At 41.8% G+C, this 21,696-nt stretch overlaps 1 protein-coding gene across 1 annotated transcript in view; it reads right to left on the bottom strand.

The window, feature by feature from the left end:
- Positions 1–1,428: 1,428 nt before the first annotated feature.
- Positions 1,429–21,696, bottom strand: part of draxina (dorsal inhibitory axon guidance protein a) — a gene marked incomplete at its 3' end in the record, with an annotated part of 30,289 nt that continues 10,021 nt past the window's right edge. The window contains exons 2-7 of the mRNA XM_083939482.1: positions 14,872–15,381; positions 13,354–13,571; positions 7,903–8,023; positions 2,684–2,776; positions 1,872–1,961; positions 1,429–1,541 (exon numbers count right to left, since the gene is read on the bottom strand). Coding sequence (XP_083795608.1) covers positions 1,429–1,541; positions 1,872–1,961; positions 2,684–2,776; positions 7,903–8,023; positions 13,354–13,571; positions 14,872–15,367 — 1,131 coding nt within the window. The 5' untranslated portion in view covers positions 15,368–15,381. The remainder of the gene's footprint in view (positions 1,542–1,871; positions 1,962–2,683; positions 2,777–7,902; positions 8,024–13,353; positions 13,572–14,871; positions 15,382–21,696) is intronic.

Genomic DNA, 21,696 nt, shown 5'->3' with positions numbered 1-21,696 from the left:
GATGTATGATGCCTTAACTGAATCAATTACGTGCTTAAAGATGGTGATTTGCTGGATTTAGAAGGTTTGGCTCACCCACACTGTCACCTGTGGTTTTGTTTTAACTGACCAGATGTTGGCTTTTGGACTACGTCCACACTAATACGTCTACATGAAAATGACCATTGTCTTCACAAGCATTTTCGCACTATTTCAGGAACAATATCTGTCAGTGCTAACACGCCTGAAAATGCAAATCACAGACCATTATCGTACACCAGGCATGTACGCGTCTGATAACGTAGGCAGTCGTAGCATTGTAAAACGCAGAATTTAACAGCACAACAGCTGCAAGCATGGACAACAAGGTCAGCAGCGCCTTAAATTCATTATCTTTTAACAACCCGGAGTAAAGGCTGCTGCTGTTTGTTTTCTTGTCATAAACAATGACTGCTGTTCATAAGAGGAAGTCTTGGGATAACCACTGGCTGCACCAGAAAGCCATAAATATTAGCCGTTGCCCCAGGAGACTGGGCGTCGATGGGTTCTGAGATTGCATCCACACTAATTAATTTTTGTTTTAAAACACAAAACAAAAATGTCGCCAGACGAATCAAAGAAGGACACATTGTGATTGATAAAACCTAATTAGGAAGCGAGCATGGGTGTCTGAATCATCGTTTCCAGCCATCCACACTAAATGAAAACACTTACCAGCTTTTTAAAACTTGGAAATGCCTGAATAGAGCAGACGCTAGGTGTAAACATTGTGTTTTAAAACAAAAAATGTATTAGTGTGGATGCAAACTTGGAACCCATCGACTATCTGTCTGAAAACAATTTAGTCTCCGGGGGCAACGGCTAATGTTTCCTGCTTTCCTGTGCAGCCATCGGATAGTCCAAGACTTCTTCTTATGTGTTGCAGTTATTGGTTATGGTCCAATTAGCAACTTTAGACGTGTGAATGGAGTTGGAGTTGAGAGACGCCATATCTAAAAAGATATATCTGCACATAAATGCGGATAAATAATAACAAACAGCTGATGAAAAGATAACTCGTCATCACACAATTAGCCCCTGGATTTCTTGATTGCATGACAGCCACAGCAAAGCGTTCTACCTCTTTGCTTTGGTAAATGTTGCTCGGACAACTCAAATGAATCAGACCACTTCCGCTACCTAAATCTTGTCCAATTACGTCCAAATTCTACGTTCCTATACAGAATCTGTTAATAGAGATTAGTGTGGATGTAGCCTTAGATGCTTCTACATTGAGGGGTTGATTTGGAAAAACCAGCAAGCCGTCACCTTTCAGCACTTGGCGGCATGTTAGCAGTGTTTTGATGTCTTCTTGGCTGTACTATCTACTCTGTCAGAGTGGTCAGGGGGAGATTTTTTCCTGCTCCTCCACCTTCAAGCTCCTCCATCTTGTCCTCCACCTCCTCTTCCTCAGATAGTGATGAAGCCTCCTTGGTCACTGCTGACTGACTCTGGCACAACGCAGCGACCCCTCCTTCTGGTCACACGCCGCTTCCGGTGGAATTTAGCGTAACAACGAAACCCTGAGGGATCATGAATATTACATTATTTGATCAGATTAAACTGATAGGTGTGGGTGTGAAGTGAGATACAGAAAGTTAAGGTTAATAAACAAACATTTTTCACAGATAGTCTGTCTCATAGCACTGTCGGGATATAGTGACAGTCCCAACTCCAGGCAACTCTGGTTGCCACACTCTCATCTGCACCTCCTCTGCCTCCCTGCACACCTGTTCCCACTTTCCCTGCAGCATATATATACAGGCCCATTTCTACGCTGTCTGGTTTTGTTTTCCTAAGGAAACCTGTTTCTGTACTGAGCCTTAAACAAAATACACCTTCTCTTCACTCACCTTCCTCACACATGCAGTCGTCGTAGCATTTGTTGTTGAGGCCTCTATTGTGAGGTTTACACTCATGTTGTCTCAAGTCACAACAGGAACCTTTAATGGAACAAGCACATTACACAATCAAGAACCAAAAACATGTGCATATAGTCATATTGTTTATTTTATAGAAATGTATTTTCGCAATGAGTTTCTTATGAGTGATGAGCTACGTGAACACAAAATAAGCTGCTAAAGTTAAAACAGTTTGGGTTATTTCACTTTGAGTATTTCTATTTTTGGGTTTTTCTCAATAATTTGAAGTGGATGGGGCTCAGTTGGAAAAACATGATATGCTTCTATGAACCAGTTTAGTTATGTTTGAATTAAGGGGCATGTTTACTCCGAAAATGGTGTGCTCTGTTTTTCTAGGTGTGCCAACTTTAACTTTTGAAACCAAGTGTTCAAGCCAAAAACACAAAACACACTATTACAATAGATTCTTGTATGTTTAAGGGATACTTTACTCATTTTAATCCACGTCTGTGTCATGGAAATGTGGGATTGCTTTCAGATGAACGGTGTTTGGCCTGGAGAACTGCTGAAATGACCGCCGGATGACACGTTTTGCTCATTACAACACCGTTCATCTGAACACAATACCCACATTGCCATGACACAGAGCTGCATTAAAATCAGCAAAAAAATCTTTTTAAGTGTCAAGTATGAAAAGTTTTCTGTCCACCACTGACGGAAAACTTCCCTCCTGCTGCAGATCTCTTGTATTATGAAGCAGAAGAGTTTTATTGTGGAGCGACATGCGTGACGCAGAGTCTGACCTGGGAGACAGTCCAGGTGATGGTCACATGGCTCAATGGCGTCGGCGTCTACAGTCACATTTCCACTGCTGAGGTTCTTGCTCCGCCTCTTGTCTACATCAGGAGAAAATAATAAACAAACCCGACAGTTTGATCCTGAAGCTGTCTGATCAATACACAGCCTCAACCAAACAGATCGATTGATTGGTCACTCATTAGGCTTTTATGTCAGGTATTTTCTGGTGAAGACGTTTGTTTTTTAACAAGAACACATTTTCGATCGATTCATAAAAAATTATTTCAACACAGGTCTGATGCGAATCAGCTATTAATCCCCAAAAATGGAGTAAGAAGCAATGATCTCATCATGCCAGAAATAGAAAAATATTAAGATGTTTCCTAATCTAAAAAGTCATACTGGTCATGTTGTTTTTTGATAGTCCATGTTGTCATTGGTTACTTTGCTTCCTATAAATGTAGTATAATGTAGTTTTTAGCCATGTTATCATGACACTAGAGATGGTAATGTCAGTCTGTCTTTTTGTTTATCATCTGGTCGACCCCTTTGGTCCAGACTGAAACATCTGTACAACTACTGGATTGACTGTAATAACATTAAGCTCAAACATTTGTGATCCCCAGAGGGGAAAACCTAAAGACTTTGGTTATCCCCTGATTTTACCTTTAGCACCACAATGAGCTTGATATTTTATTTTGTGTATTTAAATTAAATATCATAATATTAAAGGCCCCCTGAGGATAAAATTGAATTTAATTGAGGATAAATTCTGATGATGATAGATTTTTCTTCTAGGGCCACCAGTTTTTACTTATTTACACAAGTTTTAGTCTTACCAACTTATATCCCCTGATCTTTCATCTAGTGCAACCCTCACGTCAAACAGGATAACATGCTAAACTAAGAAGGTGATGAAACATTTTCCCTGCTAAATCCCTAAATAAATTTAAGGCAAAAGCAACTGGACTTCGTTGTTTGTCTTGGAAGACATTTCACCTCTCATCCAAGAGGCTTCATCAGTTCATGTACGCATCTGACCAGGCTGGGACTGGTCCAACTATCTGGTGTGGAGATCCAGGTATTTAACCTCTCAAAAGGCCGATGATGTCACTGGAACCCTTTGTGCTCCAAGTGCCAACGACCGTCGTTGGAGGGAAGTTGGTTTTGACTTTGTTAGTGCTCTATTGGGTCATAACGAAAGGTTGTTGGATTGACAGGAGGCCCTGTGTGAACAGTTGTTCTTTGAGGTTAGATTGTTAAATCTCCTGGGAAGGGTTGAGGGGCAGCATTGTAAATTGTAGATAAGTCGTGTCTCAGACCTCCTCCTCTGTTTAGAGATGGTTTCTCTACTTTTACATAGATGGCTTCTTCTACTCCTCTTTCAAACCATCTGTCCTCTCTGTCCAGGATGTGGACATTGTTGTCATCAAAGAAGTGGGCTTTCTCCTTGAGATGTTAGTGGAGAGATCTTTGCATTTCTCATTGCATTGGACAGCATAAACCGGATTGCTTTTGTGTGTGTGGGGTGTTCTGTCCTTGGGATGTACTAGTCTCTGTCTGAGTGTGTTACTGGGTTTGAAATACACAGGGATGCAGTGTTTGTTGAAGATCCTCCTGAGTTTCTCTGATACTCCAGCCACATACGGAATGACTATGTTGTTTCTCTTGTTTTGTTTTTCTTTCTCACCCACTTTGGTTTTCTTTCTGGAAGCAGCTGCCGTTTTCACAAAAGTCCAGCTGGGGTAACCACAAGTTGTGAGGGTGCCTCTTAGCTGCTAGTGTTCTTCCCCTTGGGCCTGTGAGCTGGTGGGTACGTTATCAGCTCTGTGTTGCAGTGTTCTGATAACTGCAAGCTTGTGTTCCAGGGGGTGGTGGGAGTCAAACAGTAGATATTGGTCTGTGTGAGTGGGTTTTCTGTATACCCCAATGTTGAAGCTCCTGTCACTCTCCATATGGACGTCACAGTCTAAGAAAGGCAAACTATTGTCCTACTATTGTTTGTTTTTTTTGTCCTTGTCATTATATGTTCGGTAAAGGTTTGCACCTCTTTGGACCTCTATCTGAAGGGGTCGGGGTTACTCCTTTGAAGGAGTTCAAAGCCAAGTCCTCTACCTCCTCTATGTATAGATTTGCCACAATAGGGGATACTGGTGAACCCATGGCACAGCCGTGTTTCTGTCTGTAAAAAGTGCCATTCAACTGGAAATATGTGGTGTTCAGGCATAAATCTAGTAGTTGGCAAATGTGGTCTGGTTTGAGATTTGTTTGGTTGTGTAAGGAGTTGTCTTGTGTGAGCCGCTCTCTTACTGTTGCCAGAGCCTCCCTGGTTGGAATACAGGTGAACAAGGAAGTCACGTTGTAGGATACATTGGTTTCGTGTTGATCCATTTTTAAGTCTCTGACCTTGTTCACAAAGTCTATGGAGTTTTGTGGTGTGGGGTGTTGCCCACCAGTGGTGCCAGGCTATGTGCTTGGCAATGTTGTAAGTGTTTATGCTGCTGACAATGGGCCCCTTCTTTATGGATGTTTGGTATTCCATATAAGCAGGGGGTTAAGTCCTGGGGATAGAACCTTTATTGTGATTTGTTAATGACCCAAACTATTGGCTTGAACTTTGCCATGATACCAAAAGAGTTACCCATAAAAGCAACCTAACTGGAACTGAGGCTGAACAGCTAAGGTTAAAAGTGCCAGCAGCGTTGTCCCAAGCTAAAGCCCCGCCCTCTAACCTCACCATCGAGGAGGGAAAAGCAGTAACAGCACTGAGCAAAGACCACAACATCACAATCCTTCCAGCAGACAAGGGTAGATGCACAGTTGTTCTCAATAGAACTGATTATCAGGAAAAGATCTCTGCATTACTCAGTGACTCTAACACTTATGAAACTCTGAAACGAGACCCTACCAGTGGTTACAAAAAGAAGGTTATAGAGTGTCTACAGCAACTACAAAAAGAAGGAGTCATTGACAAATCACAATATTACAGGCTCTAACACACAGGACAACTCCTTACATAACCGAACAAATCTCAAACCAGACCACATTTGCCAACTTCTTGATTTATGCCTGAAAACCACATATTTACAGTTTAATGGCAAATTTTACAGACAAAAACACGGCTGTGCCATAGGTTCACCAGTATCCACTATTGTGGCAAATCTATACATGAAGGAGGTAGAGGACAAGGCATTGAACTCAATTCGACTCAATTCAATTTCAATTCAATTTTATCTATAGTGCCAAATCATAACAAAACACTTTACAGAGTAGGTATAGACCACACTCTATGACTTATTTATGATTTACATAAACCCAACAATTCCTCCATAGAGTAAGGCGGCAACGAAAACCTTCCCTACAACAGGCAGGAACGTCAGACAGACCCAGCTCTATGAAGGACAGCCATCTGTCCCGACAAAATCAGCTTGAAAATAACAACATAGCTAAGGGCTCGTAAGCCCTAGCTCTAAGCTTTATGAAAGAGGAAAGTTTTGAGCGTACTCTTAAATATGGGGACAGTGTTTGTATTCCCAATAACACTTGGGAGTTGGTTCCACAGGAGAGGAGCTTGGTAGCTGAAGGCTCTGCCTCCCTTTCTACTTTTGGAGACTCTAGGAACGACGAGTAGACCTGCATTCTCAGAGCGCAGCAATCTAGTCGGGTAATATGGTACTATGAGCTCTTTAAGATACGATGGAGCCTGACCAATAAGAGCTTTGTATGTAAGAAGAAGGATTCTAGATTTCACAGGTAGCCAGTGCAAAGAAGCTAATACAGGAGAAATATGCTCTCTTCGATTTGTTTTAGTTAGTACACGAGCTGCAGCAATTTGGACCAACTGGAGACTCTTAACAGACTTATTGGAGCAGCCTGATAATAAGGAGTTGCAATAGTCCAGCCTAGAAGTAACAAATGCATGGACTAGTTTTTCTGCATCTTTCTGAGACACAAAGTTCCTAATTTTCACAATATTACACAGGTGAAAATATGCATTCCTTGTCGTTAGTTTTATGTGAGAATCAAAGGACATATCCTGATCAAAAATTACCCACCCCGGTGTCCTTACTGTGGTGCTGGAGGACAACACAACATCACCCAGAGTAACAATATCTTGAGCTATTCAGTTTCGGAGGCCTTTGGGGCCAAGTACAATAACTTCAGTTTTATCTGAGTTAACATCAGAAAATTGCAGGTCATCCAGCTTTTTTTTCCTTAATGCACATTTGAAGTTTATCTAACTGATATGTTTCTTCTGGTTTGATCGACAAATATAATTAGTAACTCCTTGAAAGGAATAACACAGAGCCATTGTTTCAGATATGTGGACAACATATGGTTTAAAATCCAAAGAGGTGAAAACATCAAGGACAGAAACATCAAGTTCACCAGAGAAGAAGCCAAGGACAATAGTTTGCCTTTCTTAGACTGTGACATTCATATGGAGAATGACAGGAGCCTCCACATTGGGGTATACAGAAAACAGAAAACCCACTCACAGAGATCAATATATACTGTTTGACTCCCACCACCCCCTGGAATACAAGCTATGAGTTATCAAAACACTGCAACACAGAGCTGATAACATTCCCACCAGCTCACAGGCCCAAGGGGAAGAACGCAAGCACCTGAGAGGCGCCCTGACAACTTGCGGCTACCCCAGCTGGACCTTTGTGAAAACGGCAGCTGCTTCCAGAAAGAAAACCAAAGTGGGTGAAAAAGAAAAACAAAACAAGAGAAACAACATATGTGGCTGGGGTATCAGAGAAACTCAGGAGGATCTTCAACAAACACTGCATCCCTGTGTATTTCAAGGGATGCAGTATCTGGATCTCCACACCAGATAGTTGGACCAGTCCCAGCCTGGTCAGATGCGTAAATTAACTGATGAAGCCTCTTGGATGAGCGGTGAAACGTCTTCCTAGACAAACAACCAAGTCCAGTTGCTTTTGACTTAAATTTTGTTGGGGATAACGGTGACCTGGACAAATGAGAATATTCAAAGGCTTATCACTGCTAAACATTATCATGGTAGCATTGTTAGCATCTCGGCATGCTGATAATTAGAGTTTCTTTTCATCTCTACAGTGTAAAGTAGTAGCTTATAGCCTTGCAGAGTGGCAAGCGTGGATGAAGACTAAGAATAATGTGATACAATAAGGATTGGAGTTTGATATAAGATTGATTTCTTACCACATTTTGACAATTACAGCTAATTACTGACCTTTCTTCCTTGAGGATGGCCAGGTGTCCACAGGTTTCATGTCCTCGTAGTCCGTCCAATCAAAGAGCGCCATGTCCAACGTTGGCATCACTTCTCCTTGTCCTTTTCCTCGTCCAGACCTCTGAAGAGTAAACATGACTTGAAATGACACCTTACATTTTATCACTAATATTTAATCTACATTTCATAGACAAAGACAATTGTGATCAGAATATAAAGATGTGTTTTAAAAGCGAATTCTACATTTGATGCTATGGAGCAAACAAGCTGCTGTAGAGAATACATTGAAGAGATCCAATCTGTCTCCTCAAATTAACGTTCAACAATTATGGTTTGAATAGTGACTGTGTTTTCTGTCAGCTCTGCAGGTAAACACGTTCACAGTATTGTTTAAGTATTAATATGTGCGGATTTTCATTTCACCATTGCCAAATGACGTAACACAATGGTGTTTGAGTGTATGGCCCACTGATGAAAACAATGCAATACTTAAATATTTGCAGTATTACCAACTGGGTGTCTGTGGCAACATTCCTGGGGATAAATGCTTTAATACAGTTGGTGCTGATGCAAACCGAACATTTACTACTGCTGCAGCTTCACATTAAAAGTATTTAACCGGCGAAATGCATTGTGCTTGTCAGTGAGCTTGAAACTGACCGCTATCCTTTATCAAAAATGTGTCTACAAAACCAGAACAAAAGGTTAGTTTGAAGGAAGATTAACAGCTGCATTTGACGGGCTGCACACATCCAACTTCCCAGTGACGTAACTAACCATATACTTTCACTTTCGCTGTTTGCCATGTGTAGCATAAACTCAGCTCATGGTTGCTCACAGAATGCTGGGAAAATTATTGCCTGACTTCTTTATACATAAATTAACACCACTTTTCAGATTTTTGAGTAAATGCAATCGCTAGAAGTAAAAAGCCAACGTTAGGCTATGAACCTAACTACACTGCAGTCGCATGAATACAACATCAACACTGCTAGCTTCCAAATTAATTTGTCTGTTGATGTTTGTCATCTTCTGTAGTCTCATTAAGCCACTTGTCCTCTATCTTTTTAAGCTTTGTGGGTATTTACTGACATTTGTCGTAGATCAATGATGTTAAAATCTCTTAAGCTTGTGTTAACTACATACCTTATTTCAGGCATCTAATCAAAAACACATAAAAAAATAACATTGACTTTGAGAAGATGGAACTAGAAGTGATAAAATGCAAACTAATTTCCAGGACTCATTTCTGCAGCAGTTGTTTGTTTTGCTGCCTCCATTGTGTTAGGACCTGCTATATTATTATTAAACCACATTTTTGTCACCAAATCAACCAGGTCTTAAATCTTAAGGATTTCCACTTTACTGTAACACTAAGTTGTGTTGTGACGAACAGCAGTAATGTGTAACTGATTTATAAAACGTGCTCTCAGAGTCAACAGAGACAGAAGCAGTGCTTTAAAAAAACAAATTGATTGGTAACAGAACAGAACGGCCCACAGTCTGGAATTCAAATATATATCACATAATTTGTATTAATACATATATGATATATTGACGTATAGTGTTCAGTTCATTACACGCAACCGGCTTTAATTCTCCCCAGTGCAAGAAGCAGGCAACTAATGCAGCAAGCAGGTAATTCTGGTTGGACATTTTATTATTCCTCTCCTGTATGTTTGAGTTTAGTTCAAATGCATGCAGTCAGTCAAGTCAACCACTATTTATTGTAAAAATATCATAGCATGGTTCGAGAAAGGTACGTTACAATGTTACCGACCTTATTAAATTAAATATATTTTACAAAGTTTGTGAGAGTATTTTGCCTGTATTTATTTCAGCATAGTGCTGTTTGTGCTGTCACTAAAGGTGTGTTATTTAAGACTAACAAAGCTTTTCTTGATCTTCTACTTAGTCAAAGTTTAAAGGAACTAAAAGTTCTTGATGAAAGTTTATGAAAGATCATGGTTGGAACTGTTGCTAGGATACAGGATGTTAACTGCAGTCTCTGATGTCTTGACATTCAAAAAGGCCATTTGTATATCAATTACTTGAATTCATGAAGATTTCTTTCACGAATTCTGTGATGAACAGAGAATTAAAAAAAACAGAGAGGAGTCTTAATGCATTGAAGAAATAGCAACAGATAAAAACAGAAAAACTATATCAAGACATTTGTTTACAAACTCCAAGTCTTTTCTAGTCCTATGCTCGGTAAAGTTTTAGCGACAACATGCAACAAAAATGTTTTTTCACAAATTCAAGGCAACACTCAGCAAGTAATTGATAAACAAATATTCATTTTGACGGTGAATAATTCTTTAAAGTCAATCTGTACTTTTGTCTAAAACCACATACAGTAAAATGTGAACAAAAAAACCCACAAATCTTTATTCCAAGACATCTAAAACTAATTAAGACTTTGTTCCCAAGAGAAAACACTATTGACCTTTCCTTTCACCCCAAAGCCTTGGCCAAAATGTCAGTAGACCACCTTGGATGTTACATCATTAAAAAAAGGCTGATTGCTGAGTGACATTCATGCTCCCAAGGCGATAAACCTTTTAATGTGACTGATACCATAGCCTTTACTCTTGGACTACCCTCAGGAAAAATGTGGGGGGTTTCCCCACCAGAGTTAAAGCTCAAAGAAAAAATCCTCATCACATAGTGCTGTTTCTTCAGACCCTGGGATGTATTGAACATTACAGTTTGAGGATATTATTTAAATATATTGCACAGTGACTGCAAGAACGTTAAGTAATCTGACTGCTTCAAGACTTTACCCCTAGCACTGATTACTTCTTTTTGTTTTTGTACATATTACCATCTATTTAATTTTGAATACAATGTTTTTTTCTTTTATGTTGTATTGGTAATAAATGTTGGGATAGAAAAAAAAGATAACAAACACTTTAAATTTCTTCTAAATAGTCAAAGTCAGTAGTAGGAAACCTTTGGACCGATCCATAAATTCATGTAAAAGTAGTGGTCCGTAAATTCAAATGGTACCACGGTAAAAAAAAATTCAATTAGATGAGTGTTTCATGACTTTGCTATGAAAATCAAGCTCCCTCGTGGATCGCTCATGCGTAACCTTCTGCACTAAAAGCCATGAAAACATTACCGCAGTCGTTTTCCACACACAGAGGAGACAAAATAGAAACGTTAGACAGTATAATTAACTCAGTAGGACTCTAAGTCCATGAAAGACATCCATCAAAAAATAAGAATCAACCTCTTCAAACAGATCCATACATGGTCCTGTTCACCCCCAGGAAATAAGGCTATATGGAAATATCAATTAGATTAATTGCAGGAGGCCATCTACTTGTGCTCGGCTGCTCGTTAAACCATCAGCAGAAGATCGAACATTAATTAAGAAGCCTTGATGCGTGCATGAGCCACCCAAGCTGGGTTCAGGAAAGCCTTTTTTTCTTTTTCGTGTGGTCGAATAATATTGGACTGCTCTAACAGTAGAGCGATATACGGACTCCTGGACTCTCAGACATCTTGTAAACAGAAAAACAAGCAGAATGACAGTCTGCACACAGAAAACATAGAGACTACCTTATCAGAGCTTAGAAATTTATTTTGTTTCCAATTGTGCGTCGCAAGACAATGATGTCAAACCATGCTGGAAACTTGCAACAAGAAAGAGCCATAGCGGAGAGGTGGAAATGGTCCAAAGCTTGGCTTCAATTCACTTAGCAAGATGACAACAGTTAAGTTTGTAATGTCTGTAAAATTATAATTTTAAATAAAGATGGAAAAGACCAACAATATGCTGAAACATCTTTCTACACAACATGGACTTAAATTCAAGGAATGTATTTGACACTCTAACTCATGAGTGAACTGCTTCCCAACTGAGCAGCACATCTGTTACCAAGGGTAAGTATCATGTTATAATAACTTTAAAGCCATGCAGGCAGGACTGTTTTCTTTCACTAAGGAAACCTAAAAGAAAACGAATGCTGTAAAAAATATTCTCTTATGTAAAACCGATGTGTTCAGACTTTTTCCACACAGAAAATTGATCGGGAATTAATAAGGGAATCAATAAAGAATCAGACAGATGAGCAGAACGTTATAATAGCATTTGTATTAAAACAAAGGGTGTTAGTATGTAATGATAAGCTGGAAATAATGTAAGACTTTATCCGAACTAAAAGAAACTCCTGAACTCTTCAGAAACAAAATAATGATTAGAAATGAGCTGGACCAGTGATTTTCTGTTGGGTAATTTTGTTTTGTTTGCGGACTGTCTGACGGTTTTTGGTTCATTTGTTGTCATTTATTTATCCTAGTTTTGTCCAAAAGGTTTAACCAACCAGGTTAACGCAGTCTATCTATCTATCTATCTGTCTATCTATCTGTCTATCTATCTATCTATCTATCTATCTATCTATCTATCTATCTATCTATCTATCTATCTATCTATCTATCTATCTATAAAATGAGGCATGTTTACATTAATTACTTTAAACTCAGTGGTGAAACTGGGATGACATTATTGGACTGAAATCCTTCAGGACGGCTGGTTGGTTCAAGAAGTTGGTTCAAATCCTACCAAGAATCCATGTTGGGTTCTTCAAACAAAGACCACAATAAAAGTTAAAAATACAGTTTGACTAACATAATAATACTGATAAACAGTGGAGTTATTTTCCAGCAACATGTTTACTGTGTTGTCTAGAGCAGCACTCATCAACAAAACAACTGTAAATCATACAGCGTCTGTGCTCCTGTAACTGAGGCAGATATCTCCTACAGACGCCCTACAAGCTGTTGGGTGTTTGTAGCAGCAGCTGTGACAAAGAGCTTTCATCAAGTGGGCTCTGGCTCTGTATCTATTGACATCAGGTTCCATCTTGTCTTAAAGCGTCTCATTTGTAATGGCTCCAGGATTGGAGGAGGCTTGAGAAAAACACGTGTTATTTTCCCTTTTATAAATGCTGTCTGTGTATTACTGCATCATGCTGGGTGAGTGTGACAGGTGGTGAATGGTATCCCACGCAGTCCTGCAGATTTTTCAAAGCCCGCAGTCGGACATGAAAAAGACTCTCCATGCTCAGATACATTTTGTTCTGCCATGGTTTTAATAAAGGAACAGGAAGGTAGTTACAGAAAATGTGCCGCTGGACTCTGTACTGTGTGGTTTTGATCCCGGAGGCGTCGCTTTATTATTCAGAAGTCGGCCATATCTATCAAACGCACTGTGACCAGGAGCCAGGGAGTTTGGCATGCTGGAGGATATTTTTCACAAGCAACACTTTCAGGTTCACGCTGTAGTCGCTGTGTGTCATTTCCAAGATGAGATATGAGGTTTGCGGCAGCATAACGGCAGTAATGGGGCCCATTTTCGCTCTATTTCCTCCGCACACTGGAATCACACTGAGGCACAACAGATGCAGCCTTTAATAAGCACTTGGGCTTCGTTGGGGTTACCTGGGGTTTGGTAGAGGCCGGGGGCAGAGTTGGGGGATGCTCGTTCATCACCGTGGTAACCATGGAGGAGCCGGAGCCAAAGGCGGCGGCGATGGGGGAGGGGGTTTCACTGGGCCGGGTCATGCTGAGGGAGGGGGAGGTGGCGGAGGAGGAGGGAGGATCCTCGAACAGATCTCTGTCCTTAAACGCAGAGCTCAGCTCAGGCTCTGGGAGAAACCCTAGACACACAGAAAGAGACAATATAATCATATTAATACTACAGTGCTTGAAATAAATACTGTTATGTTACAAAGGACAAAATTCATTATTTTCTAACAAATGTGGAAATTGTTTTCTTTACCTTTTTTTCTCCAAAATTCAAAGAAATCAAATAGATCCAAATGTCTAAAATGATTTAATTAGGTGGGAATGTAAAATCCAGTCAATTAAATCATCTAAAATGTAAAATCTCCTAAATGTTCATTTTCCAACCTAAAAACAAACTAGGTCCATTTAGAAAAAGGTCTTTCTATCAAATGATCTTCCTCAAGTCAAAAGTAAATGAAAAAGAGGGCAATGGGCAAACTTCATGAGTTGAGGAAGATATTTTGTAATGATCCAAAGCTTAATGGACCTTAGTGAGATTGTTGTGTCAATGACTGTTTCCACAGTCAAGAACAAACTCTCCATTCACCATTTTGGATTTACCTGTCCAGGTTTTTTCTGCCACCACTTCAGTACAGTGGAGGTGGACACAATATCATGTGTGGTGTTCAAAGCAGTGAAAAGTCACATTTTTAAAATGTCTTCTTCCAGAAACAAGGTATTGCTCAGAACAATTTTTGTTGTTATATCATACAAAAAATTCTGCACCTGTTGAGGCAACAAAACTACTTGGACAGGTTTAGAAAGAGATGTAGTACATGAAGTAAAAAAATAAACATTGACTTTTGGTTTTACACAGGACATGAACAGCAGTCTCCTGGGTCCTTTGTTTGTTTGACCATCCTGACCCTCCTCCTTTCACAGGGATCTGTGATCTTTCTTTGTGGATCTAAATAGTGCAGTAATTTAGTAATGTGTGGCCTGCCATGCAATGTCAATGAAAACCTCCAAGCCTGGCTAAACTTAAGGTTGTTGCAAAGTGTGGCCAGATATTACCTGCATTAGTAACAAGATCATGTGACAGCTGTGACATGTTGATCTATGTTTACACACATGATTACGTCTCCTGAAAAATTAGCTTGTTCGCCGAGTGGCACTTCGCTGCTGCTTGGTGTGTTTTTGATGAAAGTGAGAACAGTGACTGAGAACAACCTGCTCTGAATTATCCACAGATCTCGCTGTTGGACGCATGTGAATCATGTCATCAGATCTGTTCTATTCAAGCCATGACAGCATGCAGAATCAAAGCATTTTTCTTAAATTTACACGTCTACATTTCCTCACTGCCACATGTTAAAATGTTGCAGCTTGTTGCCTTTCTGGCCAGCACTGTAGCACTGGAGCATTGTTGTGTGTATCTGGATGACAGCTCACCTTTTCCATGCCGCTCTTTGTCACGCCGACCCCCTTGTCTCCTGTGCTCAAAATGGTGCCCATGCCCATTCCCTGGTCCATGCCCCCTTCCTTTACGTGTCCCCAGAAGCTGATTTTCCCGGGTCTGGGATGGACTCTTCATACTCATTTGAACTCTGTCCCTGTCCCTGCCCGGGCCCATCTCCAGTCTCACCGGGCTTAAACTTTCCAGGCCTCTCCCATCATCCTCAGGCCTGGCCAGGGGGTGCAGGGGCCTGTGGGAGAGCAGCCCGGCTCTACCTTTGGCAGCGCGGCCCCCCTGGCCCCCATGCCCCCCACGGCCCCTGCCATAGCGGTGGCCCTGTAGACCTTGCAGAGGGTGCTGGAGGGCGTTGCTGCCACCTGCTGAGGTCTGTGGCTGTCTCCTCTTGCCGTGAGGAGCTCCGGGCTCGACGCTGTGTGACAGTGTCAGGGTGGCAAACAAGAACGCCAGGAGAAGACTCAAGGAGAGAGCCATGATCTGTCCACCTGCTGGAAAGAGGAAATTCATCTCAATAATGCAAACATTTTATATTTTTGATCATAAATTCAAACTAATTTTGGAGGATTCTTTTTTATTCAATTCTCTGAACTGGTTGAACAAGAAAATGAACAATTAGATTGAAGGCCCACGAAAAAAATACCAATCATTACTTTGAGGGTTTGCTGCATTTCTTATTCATATATGTAAACTCAATATTTAGACTGTTGAATGGACAAAAATATTCATGAGTCACAGCCAAAAGTAATATTCGTCTGGTTTGACGGACACACCACCGAAATATGTCAAATATGTATACGACCAGACAGACTGTAAAAGACCAGGGGGCAAAGGTTAGCACTGCAGCTGAGGCAGGTGGCGAGCTCAATATGGCGGCCATCGTTGGCCTGTGGGAAGAGTACCGCAAAGCCCTCTATGCTGATTTTAAAGCTTCCATTTCAACGCTCGAAGCAAAGCGGGACCACGTTCACGCCACATTGACTAACCACGCGCAGAAGATAGGCTACCTCGAGGTAAATGCAAATCTACAAGACGGGTGTTTGTAGATACCACTGGAGGCCTCCTGTTCCACGCTAGCGGCGCGCAACGCTAAGCTCTTAGCTAAAGTTAGCAACCTGGAGTCCCGGAGCCGGCAAAATAATATCTTTGCGGTGCTGCTCATAGAAGTTTGAAGGTGTCTTGAAATCACAGCCAGAATGTGACAGGGCTCATCACACGCTATCCGAGAAGCTGAACCCAGGCCAGAGAGCATCATACGCGAGGCCCAGGCCAGGAGGGGTAGGCTACAGTACAGGGGCTCTTCCATCTCTAACTACGAGGACTACGCGTCGGAGGTGGTGGAACAACGCCAGAAAGACCGAGAGGTGATGTTGGAGCTTTACAACCTGGGCTTCAAACCTGCATTGGGATACCCTGCCAGGCTAGTTATCTTTATTGAAGGACAGAGGGAGGAAGAGGCTCTTCGGTCACCGAGGTAAAAGGTTTCATAACATCCATCCGCAGATAAGAGACCGTGTGACCTGGGAGGGCTGTTGATCTCACCGCAGACAAGCCACTATCATGTTACGCTGGAGTTTATTTTTGGACTGCGGCATTAGAAGTTAAGGTACTGACAGACTGCTGATATTCTGTCTGTTAAAAGTTTTGAACAGAAATCGCTAAGCAGACACACTATGGACATGTTGACTCGAGGTCCGGTGTTTTCTGATATTTTTGAATTTCCATTTTTTTTGTGCCTGCTTACACAATTATGTGAATTCAGACTATCTTCAATCAGAACTAGAAGCTCATTTACATGTGGATTTCAGTTCATTATTAAATAATTTCCTTTACAGTTTTATTTTTTTTCTTAATTTTTATCATCCACTGCCACTGGGTTATCTGAAGTATTCTTGCTTTCTGTTACTCATTCAGTCAGGGCGCACTCACACTGTCCTTCCGCGCCCGGCCAAAACCGTTTTTTTGGCTAAAGCCTAGTGCGTTTGACCAGTGTGAGTGCACCCGCTCCGCGCATAACTGCTGCCAGCGGGCCGTCCACGGCCCGTCTGAGAGAGGTGGGCTTTTGTAGAGCGCGTTTGCACCTGTACGAGCACGAGCGCGCGCACGTGTATGAGCAGGAGCACGATGCCTACGGCGGCTCTGACGTCCTTTATGTGCGCCTGTTCGGACATAGTAAATAGAAGGATGGACCATGCGAGGACATTTAACAACAACAACAATGGCGGTGAAAGGTCTACGTTGGTGTGATGCGGAGGTGGAGTGTTTACTGCAGATTTGATCGGATGAAAATATTCAAAAACAGTCGACAAGACGCACAAAAACTCAGAGGTCTATGGAAAGATTTGTAAACAAAGAGACGCATCGCGATGACGTCAATCAATGCATGTGACGTGTTACGGCGTGATGACGTATGGACAGCAAGAAGCATTTGCACGAGGTCCAGGCAGTGTGAGTACAAACGGGCCTGGGGCGCGGGGGGAGAGGGAGGGGGGACAAGTACCCTAAAGCCCGGGGAGCGGTGCGGAAGGACAGTGTGAGTGCGCCCTCAAAGGGTTCCACTGAGGCCTGACACAGGTCATAAACTGATGTATAGTGGGGACCTACATCAATACAGCCTATACATATGGTTTCATATTGGCAGCTGTTTGTTCTTTTTTCTCTGTGATTTAAATGGTCAAATACTGTTAGGAGGAGACCCCAGAAGCTCAGTTTAGCTGTTAGCTGCGAGCTGGATAACTCAGATGATGTTCTTTGCTATGGGAGTAACCCTCAGAGTGGTCACAAATGTCACCTGGTGCAGGAACTGACTCTCGATAGATCTTCTCCTACACAGGTTACGGTATCCAAATCAGCACACACAGTAAAAACCGATGCATCACAGTTGGGAATTTCTGATCCCTTGATGTTTTGGAAACCGCCATGAGAAAGCTTTCTCCTTTTTTCCCCACTCACACCACACATTCTCCCAAATTGATTTCTTCTTAATCGATAACAACCTCCTAAACTGCGTGAATGCGTGTGAATATCACCCAATAGTCACTTCTGACCACGCTCCTACCACAGTTGACATTAGTTTTCCACAAGATACAATTCCACGTTCACCATGGAGGTTCAGCTCACACTTACTGTCGGATAGTAAGTTTAAAGATTTTCCGCTCTTACATAGAGTTTGTAGGTACTTTGGGTTTAATTGGATCAATAGTGTGACTATCAAATGAAATATTTGATAAGGAAAATTAATAAAGAAAAATTACTACTTACTTTAATTTATTAAAAACGTCACATGGAGAACTAATCAAATATAGGGCCTTGACTCACGTTCAGATTATGAGATTAAGTATTCTCAATAAACTTACCGTTAATCAAGGAAATATTAGTTATCACCAATAATTATCAAAGATAATAATAAAAATGACTCTAGTTAAACCAGAGTTCCTCGGGGCCCCACCGTCATAGACGGAGTGATAACTAATATTAAAGTCTCATAAAATATATTAAACTACTAATTAAGGGTTAAACACCGATAAATATAATAGTTTAATTAGTTGAAGGATTTAAAAGTTCTTTTCTTAGTAGAAGCTGGCTCATTCACCTTTGTGTAATATTAAATAAACAGACATATGGTAAACACAAACATTTATTAACAGATTAATAAATGCAACAAACAAAACACAATAAACTAACTAAAGCTAACAGCAAATGTGTGTGTTTGTGTGTGTGTGTGTGTGTGTGTGTGTGTGAGAGAGAGACAAAGAGAAGTGGTGGGGGCTCTGTCCCCTGCAGAGAAGGTGTGAACATTTAAGTTACACAAAGCACCAGCAACTTGAAATCTCTGTTCTCATTCTTATGACAAAGTTACAATTGTTTCTAGCCGTTCATACAGTCCTATAACATGTAGTAATGCCCAGTTGGTGATTAGTTACCAGTCCATGAGATGGGAGATGTTTTGCGTTGCTTGATGCCAGTGGCTGGGTGAAGAAAGGAAGCTCCGTGGTGAAGAGGTTCTTGTCTTATTTGTGGCTCTTAGGCAAAAGAGGATTCGGATCGCTCTGTGCTGTGCTCAGTTGAGGATAACCGGTTGGTTAACCTTCGTGGTGATCCCACGCCATAGGCCAGGTCCAGGGCCGAGGGGACAGCTGGAAGCTGGTCTCCTGGAGTTGAGTGATCCGGGAGAGAGAGAGAGGAGAAGATCCGGGAGCAAGAGATCCAGTAGAGAGAGAGCGAGAGATGGGGGGCTCCACTTTATATAGGCCCGGATGATGTCATTGTCAGTGGTCAATTCAGCCAATGAACAGTTTGGGTGCCTTGGAGAGTTCACACCCGGGTGTGACCTGTTGTGGGGGAGAATGCAGCCTGGCTTTTCGGGCCTAGTCTTTGTTTCAGCAGGCTGTGGTCCTACTTTTAATCAAACTGACAGTTCGAGTTAATCCAGAAAATGAACAATCATCTTTGGTTGCCGGCTGCACCTACAAGTTTAACGACACCCCTGATGTCAGCAGCGGCACGCTGTTGGAAGCGCTTAAAGCAACTATTCAGGGACAAGTGATATCCTATGTTTCTCTTTGGAGGTAGTAGCTCAGTCCATAGGTGACTGGGCTGGGAACCGGAGGGTTGCTGGTTTGAGTCCCTGGGTAGACCATGAATGGAGTGTGGACTGGTGGCTGGAGAGGTGCCAGTTCATCTCCTGGGCACTGCCAAGTTGCTGTTGAGCAAGGCACCAAACCCCCAACTGCTCGGGGCGCCGGTCACTGGCAGCCCCCTCGCTCTAACATCTCTCCATTGGTTGCATGTATATAGGTCCTGTCTGTGCATGTGTGTGTATTTCGGGCCTGTGTGTGTGTAAAATGAAAAATAATAGAGTGAAAATTGAATTTCCCCATTCGCGGGACTAATAAAGGACTTCTTCTTCTTTTTCTTCTTCTTCAAATGAGAAGGGCTGAACGGGCTAGGCTGAGGGAAATTGCAGAGGAACTGGTAAAATTTGATGGAACTTACTCCATCTCTCCATCCCCCTCCATCAATAATTTCACTAGACCAGACATGCTTCACATTAAGGAGACATTTGTTCTTCAACACCAGAAGGCTGCTCAACATCATATTCTTACCTGAGTTGGATACTCCCGAGATAGTAGTGGCGCTAGATGTGGAGAAAGCCTTCAACCGGGTAGAGTGGGGCTTTCTATTTTTCACTTTTGAGAAATTTGGCTTTGATTCTAATTTTATTTCTTGGGTTAGGCTTCTGTATGTAACCCCCTCTGCATCTGTAAACACTGATGAAACAAAACGTTGTCCGTTCAGCATGTGTCCCTCTCAAACATGGGACCCGGCAGGGCTGTCTGCTCTCACCCTGGTTGGCCACCGAGCCATAGAAGGTTTGAAGGCATCACTCGTTTTGGCCTGGTCCACAAACTTTCCTTATATGCCGATGACCTTCTCTTTTTTATTTCAAACCCCACATCCTCCCTCCCCCCAGTTGTATCAATTCTAGTTCAGTTTGGGCACCTATCGGGGTATAAGTTGAATATTCAGAAAAGTGAGTTATTTTTTGTCAACAACTTGGCGAGATCACTCCCGCAATCCATATTTCTCTTTAAAACAGCTGACGAGGGGTTCAAATATAAGAATCAGAATCAGAGTGCTTTATTGTCACTGTAACAAGTACAGCGAGATTGAAACAATCAACCCGTCCATACATATACAACATCATACATACAATCAGACCCAGCAGACATAGGCACATATAATCAAACTTTACAACATAAGTGCTCAAAAACAAGTTGCACCGGGGGAGGGTGAAGAAGGGTGAGGAGGTGTCCCAATGCAGATAGGCAGCCAGCCCCAGCACTCCCTAATTTCCACCACTACTTCTGGGCCTGCAACATTAATACACTTTTTATATTGGCTCCACAGTGAAGTTGCTGACATCTGTCCACCCTAGGCTCATACAGAGATAACATTTTCTCCCTGCTCTCTGCATTCTAATATTTGCTCACAGCTCCCCATAATTGCCCATAAGTTCTCACCTAATCCGGTCGTCACCAATACCATTAAAATAAAAATACAAAATCTAGATCCAGTTCAGAAAGCAGCCCGGCTTGCACAGGGTTTCGACCCTTCCCCTAGTTTTGAATAATTATGCGTTTCTCTATTCCTGCATGTTCCTACATTTCACATATGGTCAGATAAGGGCCTCAAAACGCTTAATGACCTGTATGAAGAAGGTGTTTTTGCGTTGTTTGCATCTATGTCGGACAAATACAGCCTGCCTAATAGTCACTTTTTTTCTGCACCTTCAAATGAGACATTTTATCCAAAAGCAATTCCCACATTTTCCGAACCAGCCCCCTGAAGTTGAGATGGACCAACCTCTGAACATACAACACAAACGACTGATATCTGTCATTTATAATAAGATTACTCTCCTGAACCAAGCCCCCACTGTATCGCCTAAAATGCATGGGAAAAGGATTTGGGGGTGGACATTACTGATGACCAGCGGAGGGACATTCTGAAACTGGTCCTCTCACTCTCAATTTTTGCCAGGCACGGCCTATTACAGTGGAAGGTGCTTCATAGAGCCCATTTCACCAACACTAAAAAATATTTACCCTAGTCACAGTGAGGCTTGTAACAGTTGTAAGCAGTCCCCCAGCAGACCCAGACATGTTCTGGACGTCAGTTTATTTGCATGGTAGCGGCACTATCGTGTTGACAAAATCTGTTCACAGACAAATACACACACTGATTGCAGCCTAGCTGTGTCAGTGTGTCACAACAATTTGTATATTTTGCTCCAAAGGCCACCA

Source organism: Echiichthys vipera, assembly GCF_963691815.1.
Source record: "Echiichthys vipera genome assembly, chromosome: X".
Taxonomy (NCBI): domain Eukaryota; kingdom Metazoa; phylum Chordata; class Actinopteri; order Perciformes; family Trachinidae; genus Echiichthys; species Echiichthys vipera.
The sequence above is the reverse complement of the archived record's forward strand: the minus strand, read 5'-3'. Positions and strand labels throughout refer to the sequence as shown.